The sequence below is a fragment of the Tursiops truncatus genome, chromosome 13, assembly GCF_011762595.2.
Source record: "Tursiops truncatus isolate mTurTru1 chromosome 13, mTurTru1.mat.Y, whole genome shotgun sequence".
Taxonomy (NCBI): domain Eukaryota; kingdom Metazoa; phylum Chordata; class Mammalia; order Artiodactyla; family Delphinidae; genus Tursiops; species Tursiops truncatus.
The window spans coordinates 50,360,573-50,378,505 of NC_047046.1; the positions used below are offsets into that span (position 1 = coordinate 50,360,573).

Sequence of the window (17,933 nt, forward strand, 5' to 3'; positions counted from 1 at the left end):
GCCACTACAATGAGGAGCACGAGCACCACAACGAAGAGTAGCCCCCGTTCGCTGCAACTAGAGAAAGCCTGCGTGCAGCAACGAAAGACCCAATGCAGCCAAAAATAAATAAGTAAAATAAATTTATTTTTAAAAAAATTAGCATCGAATTACCATATGATTTACCAACTCCACTTCTCGGTACATACTCAAAATAAGAAGGGACTCAAACAGATATTTGTACAACCATGTTCATACCAGCATTATTCACAATAGCCAAAAAGTGGAAGCAACCCTAATGTCATCAACAAATAAATAAAATGTGGTATATACATACAAGAGTATTATTCAGCCTTTTAAAAGGAAAGAAGTTCTGACACATGCTACAGCATGGATGAACCTTGAAGATATTATGCTAAGTTAAATAAGCCAGTCACAAAAGAATAAACTGTATGATTTCACTTAAATGAGGCAACTAGAGTAGCTGAATTCAAACTGACAGGAAGTAGACGGGTGGTTGCCAGGTGCTGGGAGAGAAAAGGGAATTATTGTTTAATGGGAATGGAGTTTCAGTTTGGGAAAATGAAAAAAGTTCTGGAGGTGGATGGTGATGACAGCTGCAAAACAATGTGAATGGACTTAACTGCACTGAACTGTACACTTAAAAAATGGTTAAAATAGTAAATTTATATTATGTATTTTTTTTTTTTTTTTTTTTTTTTTTTTTGCGGTTCACAGGCCTCTCACTGCTGTGGCCTCTCCCACTGCTGAGCACAGGCTCCGGACGCGCAGGCTCAGCGGCCATGGCTCACGGGCCCAGCCGCTCCGCGGCATGTGGGATCTTCCCGGACCGGGGCATGAACCCGTGTCCCCTGCATCAGTAGGCGGACTCTCAACCACTGCGCCACCAGGGAAGCCCCTTATATTATGTATATTTTACCACAATAAAGAGAAAGAAAAAAAGGTTAAAACGTTAAATTTTATGTTATGTATATTTTACACAACGAAAAAAGTGCACACGCACACACACGCACAGAGACACATGCACTCAAGGGTCAAGATTTAACCAAATTAGTAATCTGAGCTACGCTGATGAGCACTGTCAGGTAAGTGATATATTTTTTAAGCTGTGAACGTGTGGTGTGAAAAATACAATGATTACTGGTACAGTCTGGTGTCTCTGCCTTGACTACTGATTAGACACTACCAGTTTTCACCCACCTTTGCTTTTTTACACCACCACAGAACATGCCAACACAGTGAAAAGGGCCAGGGGAGAGGAACATCTCAGTAGTACTATGAAAACATTTTTTACCTTGTCCCATATGCCTCTTAAAAGGGTCTTGGTGATCCACCAAGGGGGATCCAGTTACCACACTTTAAGAACCACTTCTCTAAAGATGGATAAATATGGCAAGAGCAGAACAATATGATAGACTGAAAAAGCTGGAAATTTTTCAAGTCTTTCTCTCAATCAGGTAAATGTTTATAAATGGAGTTCAATATTTGCCTTAAGACGTCAGAAGTTCCAAATTCAGGCACTACTCTTTAAAAAAAACAGCAAAACATTCTGTAATACTCCTTCTAGCTCTGAAAGTCTCATTCTATATACTTTGCAACATTCATTCAGTAGCTCACTCAACACATACTTACTGTGTATCTACTGTATGCTACGTTGAGGAAACAAAGGAATAGGCTCAGTCCTCCAGTAATAAGAAACTCAACACAGAACCACTAAAATACTATATGTTAAATGCTATAATAATAGCAATAAAAAGTACATGGAGGTGACACCAGAGAAAATGTCAAGAATAAAGAGAACTGACAAATATGAAGATAAGACCATTGAAATGGAGTCTGGGGAGCAGAAAGAAAAAGAATAAAGGCAAGAGAACAGAGTGAAATGTACCTGTGGGACACCACCAAGCTAACAAACACACATTATAGGAGTCTGAGAAAGAGAAGAGGGTGCATAAAGAATATATGGAGAAATAATGGCCCCCAACTCCACAAATTTTAAAAAAGGCATGAATCTACGAATCTAAGAAGCTCAATGAACTCCAGGTAGGAATAACTCAGAGACCCACACTGAGAAACACTATAATCAAACTGTCCAAAGACAAAGACAAAGAATTTTTGAAAGCAGCAATTAGCGACTCATTGTCATGTAAACACAAGGGAGCCTCAATAAAATTAACAATTTCTCATCAAACTGTGGAGGCCAGAAGGCTATGAGATGTCATATTTAAACCCCTGGGGGTGGGGGTGAGGTGGGGAATGTCGACCAAGAATTTTAAATCTGGCAAAACTACCCTTCAATACTGAAGAAGAAATTAAGACATTTCAAGGTAAACAAAACCTGAAGGACTTTATTGGTAGTAGATGTCTCCTACAAGAAATGCTAAAGAGAGTCCTTCAGACTGACATGAAAGGACACTAGATCATAACTAGAAGCCATATAAAGAAATAACGAACATCAGTAAAGTATCTACATAAGTAAATATAAAAGCCAGTATTACTTTATTTTTTGGTTGGTAACTTCTCTTTTTGTTTCCTATGTGAATTAAAATAGAAATGTATAAAATAATAATAAGTCTGATGATGGGCACACAACATATATAAGATGCAGTTTGTGGGACTTCCCTGGTGGTCCAGTGGTTAAGACTCCACGATCCCAATGCAGGAGGCCCAGGTTCAATCTCTGGTCAGGGAACCAAGACCCCGCATGCTGCATACCGCACATGGTGTACTGCGCAGCCAAAAAAAAAAAAAAAAAATGTAGTTTGTGACAACAAAAAAGACACATAAAAGTGCAATGCGTTTATATCACTTTTTTTTTTTTTTTTTTTGGCAGCACGCGGGCCTCCCACTGCTGTGGCCTCTCCCGTTGCGGAGCACAGGCTCCCGACGCGCAGGCTCAGCAGCCATGGCTCACGGGCCCAGCCGCTCTGCGGCATGTAGGATCTTCCCGGACCGGGGCACGAACCCGTGTCCCCTGCATCGGCAGGTGGATTCTCAACCACTGCGCCACCAGGGAAGCCCCACCTTTTTTTATTTTTATATTTTTATTTATTTATTTTTTTGGCCACACTGTAATGCTTGTGGGATTTTAGTTCCCCAACGAGGGATCGAACCTGTGCCCTTGGCAATGAAAGCCCGGATTCTCAACCACTGGACCGCTGGGTAATTCCCTATATCATCTTTTTTTTAATTGAGAGAAAGTTCACATTACATTAAATTAACCATGTTAAAGTGTATAATCCAGGAGCATTTACCATATAGTTGTGCAACTATCACCTACATCTATTTCCAAAACACGTTTGTCACCCCCAAAGACAACCTCATACCCATTAAACAGTCATTCATTTCCCATTACTCTTCTCCCCCCCCAGTCCCTGGCAACGACTTTCTCCCTTTGTGGAATCATATATTCTATTGGTATTCAACAGATATTTCATATAAAATGAAATCCTACGATATGCGACCTTTTGTGTCTGGCTTCTTTCTCTTCATTTTTCCTTTCTTTTCTGTTTTTTGTTTTTTGGCTGCTGTTGGGCCTTCGTTGCTGCACACAGGCTTCCTCTAGTTACAGCAAGCAGGGGCTACTCTTCGTTGTGGTGCTCAGGCTCCTCATTGCATTGGCTTCTCTTGTTGCAGAGCACAGGCTCTAGGCGTGCAGGCTTCAGTAGTTGTGGTGCGTGGGCTCAGTAGTTACAGCTCATGGGCTCTAGAGCATGGGCTCAGTAGTTGTGGCACACTGGATTAGCTGTCCCGCAGCACATGGGATCTTCCTGGAGCAGGGATCGAACCCATGTCTCCTGCACTGGCAGGAGGATTCTTAACCACTGGACCACCAGGTAAGTCCTCACTTCATATGTTTTTGAGATTCATCCACATTGTACCATGAATCAGTATTTCATTCCTTTCTATGGCTGAATAATATTTCATTGCATGGATATACCACATAAATCTATTCATCCACTAATGGACATTCAGGTTGTTTCCACCTTTTGAGTACTGTGAATAACACTGCTATGAGCATTCTTGTATAGTATTTGCTTGAATACCTACTTTCAATTCTTCTGAATATATACCTAGGAGTAGGATTACTGCAAGAGTGCTAGTAAAAGATGAGGAGCTGGGCAGTGGGATGGGATAGCAGAGACAAACAGAATACTGCTAAAATAGCAATAAAAAGCTGCAGGTGAGGTATGTATAAAGAGAGTTGTCAAGATAATCTTGAAGTTCTGAAATTAGGCAACTGGTAGACGGTAATCCCTTTCACTCAAATAGGAAATACAGGAAGAGTAACAGGGAAGTGGGACAAGAGTGGGGAAAGATGACAAAGTGTTGCATTGTACATGCTGAGTTTGAGGTGCTCAAGAAATACAGTGACATTGAGACTGCTAAAAAAAAAAAAAGAATATTGAATCATCAGCATATTGATGGAAGAAAGCAAAAATTACACCTAAAGTGTCAATTATAAATATATAAAGTGGGACTTCCCTGGCGGCACAGTGGTTAAGAATCCACCTGCCAGGGCTTCCCTGGTGGCGCAGTGGTTGAGAATCGGCCTGCCAATGCAGGGGACACGGGTTCGAGCCCTGGTCTGGGAAGATCCCACATGCCGTGGAGCAACTAGGTCCGTGAGCTACAACTACCGAGCCTGCGCCTCTGGAGCCTGTGCTCCGCAACAAGAGAGGCTGCAACAGTGAGAGGCCCGAGCACTGCGATGAAGAGTGGCCCCCGCTTGCAGCAACTAGAGAAAGCCCTTGCACAGAAACTAAGACCCAACACAGCCAAAAATAAATAAATTAATTAATTAATTTAAAAAAATATTCTTTAAAAAAAAAAAAGAATCCACCTGCCAATGCTGGGGACATGGGTTCAATCCCTGATCCGGGAAGATCCCACATGCTGCAGAGCAACCAAGCCCATGTGCCACAACTACTGAGCCTGTACTCTAGAGCCTGTGAGCCACAACTACTGAAGCCCGCGTGCCACAACTACTGAAGCCCACGCGCCTAGAGCCCGTGCTCCTCAACAAGAGAAGCCACTGCAATGAGAAGCCTGTGCACTGCAACGAAGAGTAGCCCCCACTCGCTGCAACTAGAGAAAGCCCGTGCACAGCAATGAAAACCCAACGCAGCCAAAAAAATAAATAAAAATAAATTTAAAAAAATTTTAAAAATAAATAAAGTGAAATTATTCTTAATCATTAAGCGTTTTTATGTGCTAGTTATAGCACATCAACTGCATTTTTAAAATTCTAAAACAATAAACTTGATTAAATCCACATTAAGTATTAGTTGATTTACTAATTAAATTGTTGTAAATCTGGATTATGTATACATTACTCAGGGTTTTCCAGAGAAACAGAACTAATAAGGTGTGTGTGCATACACAGAAAGAAATTATAAGGAACTGGTTCATGTGATTATAGAGGCTGTCAAGTCCCACGATCTGCAGTCAGCAAACTGGAGACCCAGGAGAGCTGATGGCATAGCACTTGTCAGAAAGCAGACTCAAGATCTGGGAAGAGCCCATGTTTCACTTTAAGTCCAAAGGAAGGAAAGAAGGCAGTCAGGCCGGACAAGTTTCCCTCTTACTCACAGAAGCATCAGCCTTTTTGTTCTATTCCAGCCCTCAACTGACTGAAAGAGGCCCATCAACATTAAGGACAACCTGCTTTACTCACTCTACAGATTAAAATGTTTTATCTCAGCCAGAAACATCTTCACAGACATACCCAAAATACTGTTTGACCAAATATCTAAAGCCACCTGTGGCCCAGTCAATTTGACACATAAAATTAACCATCACAAGTGCTCTTCAAGATAACTCATGATTTTCTACTAAGAAAACTGAATTTTTTGATAGTTCAGGAAAAACATGGTCCTTAACTACCCAAACCTCCTTGTTTAAAAGAATAATCTATAAAATAGAATACCATACACATTATGATTTATTCCAATACTAAAGAGATGAAAACAGCATGTTGAATTAAATAGACAAAGGTTTTTTTTAATTGTTGTGTAGTTGATTTGCAATGTTGTGTTAATTTTTGCTATACAGCAAGGTGATTCAGTTATACATATATATACATTCTTTTTTATATTCTTTGCCATTATGGTTTATCACATATAGTTCCCTGTGCCATACAGTAGGACCTTGTTGTTTATCCATTCCATATATAATAGTTTGCATCTACTAACCCTCAACTCCCAGTCCATCCCTCCCCCGCCCCCCTTAGCAACCACAAGTCTATTCTCTAGGTCTGTGAGTCTGTTTCATAGATTGGTTCATTTGTGTTATGTTTTAGATTCCACATACAAGTGATATCATATGGCATTTTTCATTCTCTCTCTGACTTACTTCACTTAGTATGACAATCTCTAAGTCCATCCATGTTGCTGCAAATGGCATTATTTCATTCTTTTTTATGGCTGAGTAGTATTCCATTGCATATACGTACATCTTGTTCATCCATTCATAAATAGATAAGGTTTTTAAACCATGCTCTTGAAGAAGAATATTCCTTGAACTGGACCAAAATGTCATCACAAAAATCAACCAATGCAAACCATTTTCCCAATTTACAAAGAAAAAAACAAAAAACAAAACCTTAATGAATGTAAATGTTTTCAGTTTTAAGTGCTTTCGCATAACGTGACAATCCTCTGACACTTTCTTCTATTAGCCTGTACTAGAATTAAATGAGATACATTTAGTGCAAAGTTATACAGTTACTGTAAACTTAAATGTGCATTTTGTGATGGTCTTCACAGGGCTTTACAAGGCATCATGAACGAATACCTGAACAAGTTTGAGAACCACTTACTTAAACAATTACAACAAATACATTTAGAATAAGACTGCACGGTTCTCAGCCTAAGAAGATTAGCCATCATAAAGATGTAAATTCTCGGGAATTTCCTGGCAGTCCAGTGGTTAAGACTCTGAGCTTCCACTGCAGGGGGCACGGGTTCAATCCCTGGTCAGGGAACTAAGATCCCACATGCCATTAATAAATAAAAAAAAAAAAAAAAAAAAAGATGTGAATTCTCTTTGAGCTAATAAAATACCAAAATAATTTTTTTCTTGCAAATGACAAGTTGATTCTAGCGTTTATATGGAAAAACAAAACAAGAAGACACAAGAAAACTCTGGGGAAAAAAAAAAAGAAGAGCAATTTGCAGACTGGCGGGGGGTTGGAGTGGGATGTCCTACTAGATGTGAAAACATAATAAAGAGTGTGACAGTGATACATGAGTAGTCCGATGAATGGAGCAGAATGACAGTCTACAAATATGCCAAATATATATATGAAAACTGAGTGTATGTTAAAGGAGGCATTTCAAATGGGTGGAGGTAAAAAGAACTTAAAAAAAAATGGTGTGATAAACCAATGCCTACCACTTCTATCAGCTGAAACCGTTAAGAAAATAAGAATATTTAGTAACATAAATTAATACTTATAAACTATAAGATAAACTGACACATCCTAAATGTTCATCAATAGAGTAACAGTTATATAAATTTTGGTGCATCCATAAAATGGAATACAGTGCAGTCATTTTTTTAATTGAGGCAACATCATATACATAAATACATCATAATCTGAAAGATATATTAAAAAGAAAAGCAAAAGCACAGAGAAATCTATATAATATCCAACCATTTGTCTAAACATGAAAGAGAGAAAGAAACTGTAACATATGTAGATGACTATATATGCACAGAAAATTCTGGAAGAATAAACTTAACAGATTGATTCTGGGTAAGGAAAATGGGTGGCAGGGGGAGAAGAGTGGAAAGGAGGCTTTGTGACTTTTAAATTTTGTATTACATGCATGTTACTACCTACTAAAATATACTGTATTTTAAAAAATACACCTGGAAAGTATATAGAATGGTAATTTTTTTCTTAGTTTCTCAGTTATTATAGATATAAAAGGGACTAAGGAAAAGCTATAAAAAGAAGAACAAGAGGGCTTCCCTGGTGGCGCAGTGGTTGAGAGTCTGCCTGCCGATGCAGGGGACACGGGTTCGTGCCCCAGTGAGCCATGGCCGCTGAGCCTGCGCGTCCAGAACCTGTGCTCCGCAACGGGAGAGGCCACAACAGGGAGAGGCCTGCGTACCGCAAAAAAAAAAAAAAAAAAGAAGAAGAAGAACAAGACTAACAGGTACCTGATAAAAGCCAAGAGAACCAAAAATGACCAAATAACCTAGATGACTGCAAGGTGACTACATAAATAATTCATTATTATAATCCTCTTCATACATTTTTACAAACAAAAGGATTTTAAAAATCTTAAATCACTTAAAGTTCTTTGCAGACACAAAACATTAAAAGTCTACCTAAAATATTTACTTTATTATCCTGTCTAGTTCCAAAAAGGAGTTGTGAACTGAAATGTTACATTTAAAATGTCAAATAACCTTTGTTTGACATAAAACGACATTCAAACGATTAAAGCAACAGTAAAAACTATGTCTACATACTTTGTACAGCTCCTAGTAAATTCAAATCTCAAATCAATTGCCTAAACTAAGCTAGTTTCCCAATTATATTGATATTTCTCTTTGTATCACTATGAAGTTACTAATTTAGCAGAGTCTGTTGCCCTGACTGATATGTAAGCTATGTCTCCCTTATCCACTGAATCATCCTTGGTCTAGCAACAGAGCAGGAGCTCAATAGGTATTTGATGAGTAAAGGAAACCAACAGGAGAAACTTTTACATATCAAATGAAAATTTCATTTTATTCAAAAATACACTTGTAAAATTATGAACTATAATTATGTTTGTTTAATGCAGGCGCACACCTTTATTTTTATTAGAAATTTAAGGATAATTTCCTTAAATTTTGGAGCCGTAAAAACAACATCAAACCATCGATTTTTAAAAAAGCTGTATGTTATAGGAAAGAGAACCTAAAGAAAATTATATTATAACCCAAAGGGAAATTTCATAAATTTGGTTTAAGTTCACACTGAGTAGGAATTAACATTTTGGAGGGAATATGTCTGCTTAAGGCAAAGCAATGGGTGCTAGCCTCTTGATCTAACTACCAATAATAGGAAATGGCCTAGCTCTTAGTATCTGGTTTGTGAATTGTTGGCGGGTCCTCAAAACCCTTTCATGGAGTCCATGAACTCAAAACTATTTTCACAATAATACTAAGACATTATTTGTCTTTTTCGCTCTCATCCTCTCACCTGTGTACAGTGTTATATTCCTGCAGTTATGTGATACACATCACAAGAAGACTGAATGGAAAAGCTGACATGAGAATTCAGCTGTTTTTAATTAAGACAGACAAAGATTTGCAAAAATGTAAAACAATCACTCCTAATATTTTTAAGTTATTTTTCATTAAAAATGTCATTTTATGTTAACATAAAATCAATTTAGTACCACAGTTTTAAAATAATAATTATTAAATAAATATTTTTCAAGGTTTCACTTTCTAATATAACTCCCAGTAAATATAAACCACATAAATGAAAGATCAGGGGCCTTTAATAATTTTTACAAAAATAAAGGGATCCTTTAATCATACAGTCGATAATCCCTGGTCTAGACCCTGAGAATATCTATGTAACAACCAATGTGATTTTTTCAAACAATAAATTTAAAATAAAAGAGGGAATCCATAGATGTAAAGGAACTTAAATATAATAATCAAATGCAATGAAGAAACTTTACTTGCATCCTGATTCAAATAACTGGCTAAAATTTAAAAAATGTGAGACAATCAAGGAAACAAATACTAGCTGGATATTTGATGATATTTTAAGAAATTAACTTTTTTAAAGTTGTTAACAAAGAATATAACTGTTACAGCTGGATGATGACTACACTGAGGTGCATAAAAGTCATACAGATTTGAGAAAAACAAATTCTTAGTGTAATTAACAAAATATAAACACTGTCTAACTTACTTGTTTAATGCTAACTACAAAAAAGTATAGTATTTCCAAAATAACAGTATTAGACAATATAAAAGCCATTGAATTGTCAATTCAAAAACAGAATCTCTTCGTTTTAAGGATTTATATGGCTACATGTTTTTAAAGAGGATGAAAAATGTTCTTTAACCTTTTGTATTTTTCTAAAACCAAATAGAGTATCTAAGAATATACTTATTTTAGCACCACTTACAAACCTAAAGCCATATTCATGAATATAAATGTTAATTCGACATATTTAAGAACCTTTATCAAAGGCAATATGTTGAGATTATGCAGGCTAAAACTTGGAAAACAACCACCTATAGGAACCCACTATCTACTTCATAACCAACACATAATCCCCCAGTCTATAATACAATATAAAGTGATAATTAGTTCCCTGAAAGATGTCTAATACAGTTTATTGATAACAAAGTACTGATTTTAACAAGTGATTACAAATAGAAGGAAAATCTAAACTTTAGGCATTTTAATATTTTAATTGTTGCCAGTGGGGGAAAAACAGTAAAGAGCACTCAAGGGCTGAACATTCCCAGGTTTGGCTCTTTGCATTCCAAGCTATTTCTTGCCTCAGCATCTTCACATATCCCAGTAGCTGAATACCTCCTCCCCATTTATGGCATAGCTGGTTCAGAGAGGTCTTTAATTGAAGGTCACCTTACAGAGATCATTTCCCTCACCATCTAACTACTTAATGTTCTCCTCCCTTAAATGCACTTAATACAAAACTTATATTTACAATTCTTGTTCGTTGTTTGCCCTCCCCATGAGACTACAAATTCTATGAGGGCAGGGACCAACGTTCTTTCTTTTTATTTATTTTTTTAATTGAAATATATTTGACATATAAATATATCCCTGCCGGTCCAGTGGTTAGGACCTGGCACTTTCACTGCTGTGGCCCGGGTTCAATCCCTGGTCAGGGAACTAAGATCCCGCAAGCCACGCGGCATGGCCAAAACAAAACCAAAAAAACACGTTGTTTTATGACTGGAATATATCCAATGCTAGACATATATAAGATAATAAATACAGGGTGAATTAACATACTCTAAAGGGCTGAGACAATTATGATTTTGTTAAGACTCAAATATGAATAACATACAAGAGGCAAGTGTAAACGACTCAATCAACTAGACTACTGAAAGCAGCAACTCTAATCAACTACAAAGAACTTCCTCCTATCTATTCTCTTTCTACAACTCTTGCAGAGACTTGTTGTTCTTGTACTTGCATGTAGGAAAGAGCCTAGTGTTTGCATGTAGGAAAGAGCCTGTCAGTGTTGTTTCGTAAATTCTGGTACATTCATGGATGATATTTCTACAGCAATTAATGCAACATATAATTTAATTAGTGGGCTAATTTATAATTTAGCCCACTACTGAGAAGTTCAGAGTTTAAAACAATCACCTTCAAAAGACAGTATTAAGAAAGTGAAAAGACAACCCAATGAATGGGAGAAAATATTTGCAAGTCATGGATCTGATAACAGACTTGTATGTAAAATACATAAAGATATATGTATATGTATAGCTGATTCACTTTGTTATAAAGCAGAAACTAACACCATTGTAAAGCAATTATACTTCAATAAAGATGTAAAAATAAATTTTAAAAAATAAATTTAAAAAATAAGATAAAGAACACTTAATAATAAAAGACAACTAATAAGAACCTGCTGTATAAAAAAAATGAAATTCTAAAATTAAAAAAAAAAGACAATGCAATTTTAAAATGGGCAAGGATCTGAATAGACAGTTCTCCAAAGATGACATACAAATGGCCAATAAGCAAATGAAAATATGCTCAACAGCATTAGTCATCAGGGAAACACAAATCAAAACCACAAGACACTTTACACCCAACAGGGTGTCTATAATCAAAAAGACAGATAATAATAAGTGTTGTTAAAGATGTGGAGAAATTGGACCCTCATACACTGCAAGCAGGAATGTATAATGATGCAGTCACTGTGGAAAACAGTCTGGCAACTCCCCAAAACATTAAATGTAGAGTTCATATATGACCTAGCAATTCTATTCCTAGGTATATATCCAAGAAAAATTAAAACACATCCACACAAAAACTTGTACACAAACATTCATAGCAGTATTGTTCATAATAGCCAAAAAGTGGAATCAACCCAAATGTCTATCAACTGATGAATGGATAAATGCATACAATGGATTATTATTTGGCCATAAAAAGGGATGAAGTACTAAATACATGCTACAACAAGAATGAGCCTAGAGGATATTATCCTAAGCAAAGGAAGCCTAGTCACAAAAGACTATATATCATATGATTCCATTTAAGGTAAATCTATAGAAACAAAGTAAATTAGTGGTTGCCTAGAGGTGGGGAAGCGGGAATGACAGCTAAAAGGCATGGGTTATGAAAATGTTCTAAAATTTATTGTGGTGATGGTTTTACAATATATGATATACTAAAAACCAAATGGGTAAATTGTATGGTATCTTAATTATAACTCAATAGAGCTGTTACAAAACAACAAAATGGTCACTTATGTTTTTGGTTACACTCTATTGCATTTATCAGGGAAATTATAGCTACTTTGGTCTTCATAAGGGCCACAGGGTATATTCCTCCAAAAATAAATTATCTTTCTTTAAAGGAGACAAAAATAAGAAAAGTGGACAAAGGGGAAATCTTTACAACTGCATGATTACCATATCTGACGTATCATTTTACCTACTCATTCTCATATTTTGAGCAGTAATTTTTCCTACCGATGTCACATTTTTGTCTTCTTTAAACACTTCAAGAAACTAAAGAATGCCTAGCTTAATACAAAATGTTCAACTAATTTTCCTTAATTTCTTGACATTTCAAATTTGATCAATTCCTTTCAAAAATACTTACTTTGCAGAGATAATGTGAGGAGTCAAGATATCACAGTAAGATGTCTAAAACAATGCCTTGTACTCAGTAAATTACTGTCACTATCATTATGCTAAAGGAAAGAGAGGATCCTAAAGTTGATGAGCAAAACTGCAGAGAATGGGGAGGACATAATGGCTACACCCTACAAAGGCACAATCGTGTGTCAAGGAAAGGAAACCCTTGGCAGAAAAGCCCAGAGCACACTGAGAACTGCAGCTGCAGCTGCAGCAGCAGCAGCAGCATGATCATCACCTCCACTATTACTACCATTTCTATCATCACCATCATCACCCAACACTATTCTCCTCCTAAAGCATCTATTTATATGCCTTTAACTCTATTTATGAAACATTTTAACATATGAAAACATCCCCAAACTCAGCTAATAGAACATCTTATCATTTTCCATTTGTTTCAAAAAATGTTTCATATATATGTACTATAAGCTAACACAGATCCATTTTCATTCCCTCTCTTCCTTATGGTAGCCACTATCTAGGACTATGGTGTTAATCATTTCTATGCATGTTCTAGCTACAGATACCTGTAAACAATATAGAGTATTGTTCTGCATGTTTTCAAACTTTCACTATATAGCATATTGGTCTGCACCTTGCTTTCTTAGCCCAATATTCATGTCATGTTGTTTCATGAAGCTCTAGTTCATTCACAAAAACTGTTGGACAGTATTATATTATACTGTATGAAAGACAAAATATATTTGTCCATACTCTAACTAATGAGATGTTTAAAGTGTTTATCTAATTTTGTTATTAAGAGGCTACAATAAACATAATTTCTTGAGTTTCCAGGATATATTCATGGAACTGATAGGCCAAAGGACATATACCTTCAACTTCTTTAGAGTTAGAAACAAATGGAAACACATCTTTGTTTCCAACTTCTTTAGAGTTGGAAACAAATGGAAACACATCTCCTTTTTTACACTACAGTCAGCAGTGTGAGAGAGTTCTTGTTTCCTGTCATCCTCACCAATCCTAGGTACTGTCACACCTGTTTTTCTTTTTTTTTTTTTTGGCTGTACCCCACGGGAGCTTACTTCTCCAACCAGAAATCGAACTGGGGTCCCAGGCAGTGAAAACGCCGGGTCCTAACCACTGGACTTGCAGGGCATTTCCTATCATAATTTTAATTTTGCAAACCAAAGGGTCTAAAGTGGTACTTCATTGATTTATTTTTTCTTGATTAGTAAGATTGAGTATCATTTATAGGCCTTTCAGGTTTCCGCTTACGTAAAATGCCTTTTAACAGTATGGCCATTTTTCTACTGATTTGTGGTAGTTCTTAAGAACAATTTGGGTACCAATCCTTATGCTCTTTCTTCCCTCCCCACCCCACCCCCAAATATAAACCTGTTGTTGATTTTCATATCTAGTAAGGTAGAAAAGCAAAGACAATTCCTGCCTTCTCAAAGTTCACAGCTATTTGCCAGACATTTATATCTGTGTTTCTCAAACCTTTTCGGCCACTCACAGGTGAATTCCTCCATGACAGCCAATACACATACACTTACATATGAAGTGAAAAACAGGGCTCTACATCAACTTATTCTAAGGCAGGGGTCCCCAACTGCTGGGCCACAGACCGGTACTGGTCCATGGCATGTTAGGAACTGGGCTGCACAGCAGAAGGTGAGCAGTGGGCAAGTGAGCGAAGCTTCATCTGTATTTACAGCTGCTCCCCGTCACTCGCATTACCACCTGAGCTCCACCTCGTGTCAGATCAGCAGCAGCATTAAATTCTCATAGGAGCACGAACCCTACTGTGAACTGCGCATGCCAGGGATCTAGGTTGCATGCTCCTTATGAGAATCTAATGCCTGGTGATCTGAGGTGGAGCTGAGGCGGTGATGCTAGCGCTGGGGAGCGGCTGCAAATGCAGATTATCATTAGCAGAGAGGTTTGACTGCACAGAGACCATAATAAATCAACTGCTTGCAGACTCATATCAAAACCCTATCAGTGAGTGGCAAGTGACAATTAAGCTGCATCTTACGGAGTAGACTGGACATAAGCAACACACTTAGGGTATCACTGTCTCCCATCACCCCCACATGGGACCATCTAGTTGCAGGAAAACAAGCTCAGGGCTCCCACTGATTCTGCATTATAGTGAGTTGTACAATTATTTCATTATGTATTACAACGTAATAATAATAGAAATAAAGTGCACAATAAATGTAATGCTCTTGAATCATCCCCAAACCATCCTGCTCCCCCCCAGGTCCGTGGAAAAATTGTCTTCCATGAAACCAGTCTCTGGTGTCAAAAAGGTTGGAGACCACTGTTCTAAGGGATTAACCACAAGCAAATACACAAGAAAACATACAGAATGTCTCCACTCTATATAGCCAATGCCACATTTTGGCTCTGATATTAATCATCATGTGGCTTTCATATGGATCAGTACACATCTACTTGATTAACAATGGCTTGTTAAAACAATTAATAATAACCATCGTATCAGGTACATTAGGATGTCTGAAACAACAATTAAGAGTGCCCATTCTCTTTACCGAATGAAATAAGAATTAAGGTACAAATTCAGACTAAGCAAATGAAATATTTTAATTTTCACTCGTACCATCATACAATCAGTTCTTACGGATAAATCTGCTCTGCAGTAGTGAAATGATTCTTCTAGATATTTTAGTGACAGCAGACTACAGCTGAAAAAAAGTTAACTTCATTTACAGGAGCACTATAGAATGCTTTGCAAAATAAAGACGCTGCCCCAGAGGCATGTAATCATAGAGCAAGAAAGGACCTTAGATCAACTTAATCTAATTCCCTCATTTTCAGGTGAGGCACTTGCAATCCAGAAATTAAGAAATCTCCCTAATCCATCTCCTCTGAAATCTACAAATTCAGAGTTCTTTCCATTGCATCACGCATCTTATTTTACACTCCCCAGCTCTAAAACTATGTTTCCCCTTAATTTCACAAGTTTGAGTTGATGTGTTATAGAAATAATGGAAGTATCTCCCCATACCAATCTTTCCCCTCCTCTATCCTCCATTATAATGTACCCAATGAAAAAACCTGACTGCCTAAATTTCTAACTGTAATTAGGTGCGGAGTGCTGAGCCCCTGGCTACTGTTTCCACGTTAAACCAATAGAAATGTTAATCCTTTATACAATACCTTCTTCAACAACACCTACTAAACGTAGACTTTGCAGGAAACGCAGTACACGCCGCTCCTCCTGGCCCGCAGACCACCGACGCCAGGAAGCCCGGGGCCCTGGGGAGGCGGCGTGCGGGGCAGTCGGGAGTTGGGGTCGCTAGGGGAATGGGGCTCCTAAGGAGGGGGGTGGTCCCGGGGATGCCAGGGAACTGGCCGGGTGGCGGGGAGCGGCAGGGAGCGGCGGGGAGAGGCCGAGAGGCGCGGCCGACTCACCTTTCCGCAGCTCCCGCTCCCACACTGTGACGATGGGCCGCGAGTGCTTGCGGTGGTGGATTAGCCACAGGGACAGGGTCTGCACGCTCTGCTGCGAGTTGCTCAACTCCGACAGCTTCTTCTCCAGCGCCGCCTCAGAGAAAGCGGACATCACTCCGATACCGTGCTCACGCCGTCCCACGCGGTGAGGCTGAGGGGGAGGAGAGTTTCGCCGCCCCCGCCGCGGCCTCGCCCCCTCACCCCACCCTTCCCCACGCCCTCACCACCGCTGCCGCCACTTCCAAGATCGGCCGCAAACCAGCAAGATGGCGACCAGCCGGCAGTGACGTCACGGCCTACCCACGCCCCGCCCACCGAACAGGCTCTGCCGAGGCCGAGCGGAAGGGGCGGGGAAGAGACGCGCCCTGGAGAGGCGGTCGGGGGGCGTGCCGCCTGGGTCTGGGCCGGATGCGGGGCGGTGTTTGCCAGGCTTAGAACCCTCCTCCTGGGAGAAACTGTATTTACCAAGGGTTAATTAAAAATCTCTTAAACACCAGCGTGTTTGCACAAGGCGCCAAATGCTAGTTGTGTGGTCCAGCTCAGTAACAGTGAAGAGTTGGGACTTTCTTCATGTAAATGGCTAAATCAATTGTGATACTTCATCTTACAGAATACATGCAGCAGCTTAAAAGATTCATAAATCCAATGGTGGATTGTTTTTAAGTTACAAAAAATAAGTACAGTATAATGTTTGTTTTATAAAAGTATATATTTTATAAGAATTCATAAGTATGCAAATAAGAGAGGATAAGAATTGGTGCCCTTAAGCTGTGTCTGAATTGTTTTCATTTTTTACAAGAACATATTCATATATTACATAGTTAAAAATTAATTTCAGAAATCTCATAATTAATTCAGCACATTTGGACATAGCACTTGTCTTAACTATGATAATTCACAAAAGAAACAGAAGACAGATGCTGTCATATTCTAAATATTAATACAAGAAATTTCAAGAAAGGTATATAAGAAACCACAGGAATTCCTAAGCCATCTTTTGGGAAACACTGTTCAAGAACTTTGCCTATTTATTTGTTTGTTTGATTATAAGTATAGCTTCTCTTTCCCATTTTTAATGTCACTACAGCTTGAGGTTCAGAGATACCTCAAGAGGTGAGGTAACTCTCCTTCCTCTTCCTCTCACTCCAATATTAATTCCTATCTCTACATTCTTCTCTTTCCCTCATTTTACATCCTTTTCTTTATCCTATCTGCTTAGTCTAGTTCTAAGCCTTAACTTAATCCAACTTTAACCTGTCTCCCAAGACCTAAGAGTATCTTCAACACTATTCCCTGAGCCTTGAAGCCACCAAAATGGCTTCATATCTTCTCCCAAATTGTCTTCACCTGAGATTCCAACTCTTCCCACTCCCTCCTTCTCTATCTCATATACATTAACTTTATTTTTTTAAAAAATTTATTTTATTTTTGGCTGCATTGGGTCTCTGTTGCTGTGTGTGGGCTTTCTCTAGTTGCAGCAAGTGGAGGCTACTCTCTGTTGTGGTGCATGGGCTTCTCACTGTGGTGGCCTCTCTCTGTTTTGGAGCATGGGCTCCAGGTGCGTGGGCCCCAGCGGCTGTGGCACACGGGCTTCAGTAGTTGTGGCACACAGG

The 17,933-nt window shown here is 38.5% G+C and overlaps 1 protein-coding gene across 5 annotated transcripts in view; it reads right to left on the bottom strand.

The window, feature by feature from the left end:
- The window catches only part of RPRD1A (regulation of nuclear pre-mRNA domain containing 1A), a 73,071-nt gene extending 56,563 nt beyond the window's left edge, over positions 1–16,508 (bottom strand). For all 5 annotated transcript variants that reach the window (XR_002175405.2, XR_012325379.1, XM_019930402.2 and 2 more), the window contains exon 1: positions 16,282–16,508. Coding sequence is in view for 3 of the 5 variants with exons in the window: in XM_019930402.2 (XP_019785961.1) it covers positions 16,282–16,432 (151 nt within the window). In the remaining 2 variants the exon portion in view is untranslated. The remainder of the gene's footprint in view (positions 1–16,281) is intronic.
- Between the last annotated feature and the right edge of the window lie 1,425 nt (positions 16,509–17,933).